This window comes from Teleopsis dalmanni, chromosome 1 (assembly GCF_002237135.1).
Source record: "Teleopsis dalmanni isolate 2A chromosome 1, ASM223713v2, whole genome shotgun sequence".
Classification (NCBI taxonomy): Eukaryota; Metazoa; Arthropoda; class Insecta; order Diptera; family Diopsidae; genus Teleopsis; species Teleopsis dalmanni.
This window is the reverse complement of record NC_051846.1, coordinates 229,942,923-229,949,854: the sequence shown is the minus strand read 5'-3', so window position 1 is coordinate 229,949,854 and position 6,932 is coordinate 229,942,923. Positions and strand designations below refer to the sequence as shown.

The 6,932-nt window shown below is 30.0% G+C and overlaps 2 protein-coding genes across 2 annotated transcripts; both read right to left on the bottom strand.

The window, feature by feature from the left end:
* Positions 1-304: 304 nt before the first annotated feature.
* LOC119667962 (serine protease 3-like) lies at positions 305-1,262 on the bottom strand. The gene is made up of 2 exons (XM_038077313.1): positions 1,047-1,262; positions 305-954 (listed from the first exon to the last, which is right to left on the bottom strand). Exons 1-2 carry the CDS (start codon positions 1,259-1,261, stop codon positions 384-386), a joined length of 786 nt encoding a protein of 261 aa, XP_037933241.1. The 5' UTR covers position 1,262; the 3' UTR covers positions 305-383.
* A 2,432-nt stretch (positions 1,263-3,694) lies between these two features.
* On the bottom strand, positions 3,695-4,717 carry LOC119667960 (serine protease 3-like). The gene is made up of 2 exons (XM_038077312.1): positions 4,501-4,717; positions 3,695-4,435 (listed from the first exon to the last, which is right to left on the bottom strand). The coding sequence occupies exons 1-2, from the start codon at positions 4,713-4,715 to the stop codon at positions 3,865-3,867; spliced, it is 786 nt and encodes a 261-aa protein (XP_037933240.1). The 5' UTR covers positions 4,716-4,717; the 3' UTR covers positions 3,695-3,864.
* Between the last annotated feature and the right edge of the window lie 2,215 nt (positions 4,718-6,932).

The window sequence follows — 6,932 nt, the reverse complement described above, 5'->3', positions numbered from 1 at the left end:
AGTATTTATAATTATATACATCATATAATTCTCGTTATGTTTAAATTGACGTTATCAAGTTGGGTGCACCTTATTAGCAGTTTCGACTTAAATATAATCCTAAATTCAGCTGTAAGTTCAAGTAATAGATAAATGGGTATCAGAAAGAATTAGTGTAAAACTTAGTAATCTTTGTATAAAAAATTAAGGATCAAATTTAAAGTCCATGTTATTTAGTGAATCGCCCAAATGAAAGACTATAAAATTATATTAAAAATTTGTTTTTTTTTCATTCAACTGGAAAATTTCATTTATTTAACGTATATAGTAAATATAAACAAGAAATTTTAATAATGGCAAACTGTTCGATATATATAAACACATATATGTACATATAATCCAGTTTACACTCCTACTACACCACTATTTTTCCGAATCCAGTTCAAGTATGCTGTTACTCGAACGAATCCAGCGGGATCTCCAACTTCACAACCATTTCCTGACACGAATGAGTTAATACCAATTAGTCTACCACTGGACATATCTACTAGAGGGCCACCAGAATCACCATCACAAGTAGTAGTAGCTTGTGGAGTAGCAGTGCAGAGTGATCCTTTGTGAACTAAGTTAGAGTGATAGGTTTCATTGCATAAACTGTTCGTTATAACTTTCAAACGTATATATTGTAAGTTTAAAGGTTGGACATTGGTGTTGTCTTTGATTATACCCCAACCGGAAGCTGTAGCAATGTTACCAGCATAGGAAGAATAACTCGTTGAGATTTTGGGAATTGCAACTTTTTGTATATTTTTGGTATATATAATTGTTGGAATTTTAATTAGTGATATATCGTTCATTACATAAGGAGCTGGTTGATAGTCTTCATGTTGTATATAATTGGCGTTGGTCACATATAGAACTTTTTCCGGCTTAGTACGATCGGTGGCACCCAAATAAATAATTGCATAAACGGTACTGAGGTGAGTAATTTATTTAATATTGAGTATTATTTATTTTTAAAAAGTAAAAATGTTTATTATATATTAATAAAATAAAAACTGACTCACCCGTCTGTGCAATGAGCTGCCGTCAAAATCCAATTTGTGCTTATTATTGAGCCACCACACCATTTATTCTGGAGGGTGTCGCTGAGCGAAAGACCAACCTGAAAAGGAATTTGTCCCACGGCTGCATCATTGCCATTGATAATACGATCCTGTGGTAGTGCCTCAGTATAGGCCCACAGTAGTGCCAACGCAAATATTGATATAGATCTCATCATGTATAAAGAACAAATTTACTTCTAACAAGTTCCAAGCAATTTCCAAACTTATATATGAAATATAAGGCAATAAAATAATTTTTACAATGGCCTCTTTAGAATAAATGTTTATTTCTGCCATAAATGAGTATGTACCATAAATCATATATGTCGTTTATGGAGTTTAATTTTATTGACTTAGATTTAGAACTATTTGAAATAAAACTAAACGGATTAAAATTTTATTGCATAATTTGTGAAACTCACGGGGGGTATAGCACAGTTCTTATCATTTCTGCAAATGTAATGTAAGGCCGATGTAAATTAACTGCTTAACCTCAGCAAAATGGGTTAAATTGCACATAAAATAGAAATAAATTAATTAATATGATAAGATTTAAAAATTATGCACTTAAGTCAAAAAAATATTAAATCATTATCTTCCAATTGCAATTTAATGGGATTAGCTATTCATATTTGGATGAAAAAAGAAATAAAGAAATTAATTGATCCATAAAAAAATGGGGTGTTTCCAACAGACTAGACTGTTTAAAACTTTATCTAAAAATTAATAACAATTTTTTTTTTAAATTTTGGTGATAATATTTAGTGGTCAAGTATGTTTACATATATATATATATATATGTATATATATACACATATCAATAATTCAAATAATTGAAATTGTATGTAGCACTCATTAGGTCTTAACTTCTATATTCATATTCTCATTAAAGTATATTCTATAATAAATGAAACCAAACTAATTTGCTAAGTTCATTTCAAAAATAAGATCTTACAAAATTAAAAGAAGACGAATAATAAATAACAAAACTATGGAGATATTACTTTCATCTAGATAAAGGTGATAAAAGGAATTATTTATAGGTTTATTCTAAAAGCTGCAATAATTGCTCATTCAGATGTCAATAAACTATAAATATTTCTCTGACGTTAACTGTGCAGAATAGTTTGTTTTATAGGTAGAATTACAGAACCTTTTCGAATACCATCATGTATAAATAAAACTGAACTAAATCATAACTGAATATTATATATAAAATAATATACCTACATATATGAATATGATATATTAAATTTTTAGCAACCGCTCAAAGCCGATTAGAAGACATTTAACATGACGAATAAACTCCAAAGTATTTTCAATTAACAATTTCATGATACTCGTATCAGATGGGAATGAGAATTTCTGACCTAATATGTTACTCCTCATGGCTCAGAACAAAGCAAGGTATATGATTAGACGATTTATCTAGCACCCAGCAGAACCGTTATTCTGACAGGTGCATATTTTTCAGATGGTGACGTATGGTGACTAATGAAATAATTTCCCAACAACCCTAGCTTTGTTTAACTTAGAAAAAATACTTATCGTAATTATAAGGACAAACCAGCGTTTAAGTTTAGTGGTTAACTGAAGGTTCGCACCAATAGTGACTTATGGCGGTCACAGTCCATAGATGCGGACCAACATATTTCCTATCGATAGGATCAAATCTACAGTATAGAATTGTTGATTCACACTAAGAGAGAATTTTCAACAGTATGAAATTTTGGTTGCTGCTTGATTTTCACTGTAGAGTCTTTTAAGCGTATGCAAGTCTGACTCTTAAATAAGCTTGGCTAAGTTTCCAAATTGATAAAATTATGCCGACGCTTAAAACAAAATTCGGACCAATAAGTTGCACTTGCAATGTAATAATTGTCGAAAAAATTGCCCAATTTGTAAGTAAATCAATATATCAAGTTTGCCTTTCAAAGGGTCAAACATAAATTGAAATATTCGATTCCTTGTTTTGGATTGTTTTGGTTATGCTTTTGGGTGGTTCTGGACTGTTGTGGTATGGTTAATGTGAATATCTACCGGGAAAAAGTTTGGCAGATACTTCGCAGTTGTGAATATTTTAAAATTCTGGTAAAAGAGAGTGGTATTTCAGAACAGAAGATTTTATATAGTCACAATGTTCTTGATAATCTATAATGGTTCATAGATAACGCTTAACACTTAATTCCGACATCCTCGTGGCAATCATGGCTGGTGTATGCACCATAGGAGATTTTGGTATAGCAGATTTTGCAGACCAGTCTCAGTACTTTAAACTACTGGAGTGTTGATGTGCTCAAGAAATCATGTTTAAGCAGTGTACGACTCTATCCAGACTATTCAGATTCAGAGTTTGGTCGTATTGAAAATTTAAAATAAGTTCAAAATATTTAATTTTTTCCAATATTGTTCTCTTTTGACAAATAAATTCAATTCTTTGTTCTGAAAAGTTTTAGTGTAATTGTAGTTACACCCATACAATCAAATCAGTAAGGACTTGACACATATTAGTATAAGTTCACAAATGAATAGTTCTTATGTATGTCTCTGTTACTTTAAAAAATCTGTGAAGTCATAGCATTTAAAATTAAAGAAAATTATATTTTTTTTTGAATTTTTATTTAACTGCAGAGGTAATTTAATTTGAAATACATATTTATTAATTACAAAACTTTATTTAACAGTTAGCTGTTCTATATATCCATACACATACAAACATACACATACAGATATATATGCCTACATGTATAAGACTATATTGTCTGGTTGTATTGGACGTTTACACTCCAACCACACCACTATTTTGCCGAATCCAGTTCAAGTATGCTGTTACTCGAACGAATCCAGCAGGATCTCCAGCTTCGCAACCATTTCCTGACACGAATGAGTTAATACCAATAAGTTTACCAGAGGCAAGATCCACCAGCGGGCCACCAGAATCACCTTCACATGTGGTAGTAGCTTGCGGAGTAGCAGTGCAGAGTGATCCTTTGTTAACTAAGGTAGAATGATAGGTTTCATTGCATAAACTGTTCGTTATAATTTTTAAATGGACATATTGTAAGTTTGTAGGTAGGACATTGGTATTTTCTTCGGTTATACCCCAGCCGGATGAAGTAGCAATATTACCAGCATATGAAGAATAACTTGCTGATATTTTCGGAATAGCAACTTTTTGTATATTCTTGGTATATGTTATTTGTGGAATTTTAATTAATGATATATCATTAATAATATGTGGTTTTCTTGCGTATTCCTCGTGTTGTATAAAATTGGAGTTAGTTACATATAGAACTTTTTCCGGTTTAGTACGATCTGTGGCACCCAAATAAACAATTGCATAAACGGCTCTGTGGTTGGTAATAAATCATTATTGGAAATTATTTAAAAGTAAATGTAATATAATTTAATTTACCCATCTGTGCAATGAGCTGCAGTTAAGACCCAATTTGTGCTTATAATAGAACCACCACACCACCAGTTTTCCAAAGAGTCGCTAAGTGTTAAACCCACTTGAAAAGGAATTTGTCCCACAGCTGCATCATTGCCGTTGATAATACGATCCTGTGGCAAAGCGCCAGTATAGGCAAAGAGTAGTGCTAAAACAATTATTGATGTAGATCTCATCATGTTTAAAGAACAACTTTAGTTCTAATAAGTTCTAGGAAATTTGCAACCTTTTATATGAATAATCTAGTAATAAAATAAATTTTTTAAGCGATTTTTTTTATAATAAATATTTATTTCAGCAATAAAAAATAACAATAAATTACATACATTATGAGTTATTTAAAATAGTACCAAACGGATTATTTAATTATTGTAAAATTTTTGTAACTTTGTGGGACCACCGTACAGTTCTTATCGTTTCTGTTAATGCCACTGTAAACTAAATGTAAATCCAATGTAAATCCAATGTTGAGTCACTGTAAAATAATCCAGATTAAGTAACGATAAGTTAAGTAGAGATAAGATTTGAAAATTAAACTGTTAATCAAATAATTATTAAATCGTACATCTTTTTCTATTGACTCTATTGATAGGATTACAGATAATCTTTAAAGTTGAAAAAACAATATGATCCTGGTTCAGTGAAGTATGACAAAAAATGCTTAGTCTTAGTTTAATGTTAGCCACTATTTTATATATTTTTACTGTTTGTAATTCTGTATGTGAAAATCAGGAAATACATTTAATTGCTTTTTCCTAGATGTACCTAGTCGCTTATAATTTTTAGTATTATTATTGTGAATCACCTGGATGTCATTTATTTATTCAGTAAAAGTTTCAGAAATTTAATTTCTTATTGCCAACATTATTAGCCACTATTTATAAGATTATATCATAGCAATGAAATTGTCAAAATAAATTTCCATCAGGTGTAATGAATTAATTTGATGTAGATAACGTGTTGTCTTGCACCTTATAAACAAATGAAAAGATATAATCCCTGTCAAGCAGCACGGATTTGGTCTTAAATCTCTCGAGGAATCACCATTTGAATCTGTCCCCAGTTTCTACCTATTAGTTGTCAGTTAATTGAAACTATTATCATGATTAAGCAATTCATAAGAAAATCGTTGTTTAAGACTTATTTCTAATATAATAATTGCGCCTTTTCAGAATACACCTTATACTATGTACTTTATATGAGTTCTAATTTTATATATTGTATTCTTAGTGTTTCAAATACGTTAGTGCTCTTTAAAGTTAAACTAAAGTCAAACTAAATATACTAGATCATTATTAAATTTTTATAATGAAATATTCACACAAAACCTATTTCAATAATCACACACCAAATTATCATATTTACTGGCTAACTCAGACTGTTAGTGAAGATATAAATCCGAATAATTTCTAACATGTTTAATAAATTGTTCCGGAGAAGTATGCCTGGAAATTTGATGTTAACCATATCAATCTACCTAGCTTCCAAATCAATGGTTTGCCATTAAAATTACTACAAGAAATTAAAATTTATTTTAAACTTCGATTGTCTGATATATATATAATAATGTAAAGCAAGTAAGGAACTAAACTATATCTCATATATTTTATTCTAATAAATTTTCTAACTGTTAACTGGTCCTAATAGTATGTTAGTAGAGATTTTGTTCAATATTTCAAAAAAGGATATACTTATACTTGTCTAACTCTTAAATAGATTTTTTACTAAAATTTTGTTACAATCACGAAGTCAAGATATACTATAATGTCTTCTGATTTCAATGACAGCTTTAAAATTTTATTGGACTAACTATATCCATAACGAACTATCTTAGTAGAAAACATCTCATATATTTAATCATATTATCGGTAGAGCAATTAAATAACTTAACTTTTTCTCCAAAAGTGTTGATCTAACACTTCTAGGAGTGATAATTCCGCTTTTATACATCCATATATGATAAAATTTTGTCTTTATGACAGTGAAAGATTTATCTTCCCAACGTTTGTAAGAAGACTGTTGGCATGTCAACAGCCGACAACGTGACAAAAAGGTGTGTCGTTGCTCACAAACAGATCTTTAAAACACATGTCAACGTTATAGCATCTAGTCTTCTCCCGGCGGTTGCACTACCTAGACGGCTAAAAAGTGGCGGTTTTAGTGGTAGAACTAATGAACAGCTAGTAGCAAAATAGCTTCGTTTTCATCTTAAATATTCCAATCAAATTGCTTATTAGTATCTCTTATTTGTTATTTGTATAAGGTGTAATACTAAAACGATTTTTGTCGATATTTTAAGAATCGTAAATAAAATATAAAATATATATATATAATATATATATTTTCCTGTTGAGTTATTTGAAATAAATCTTTATTTCTTATTTGCCTTGGCCACC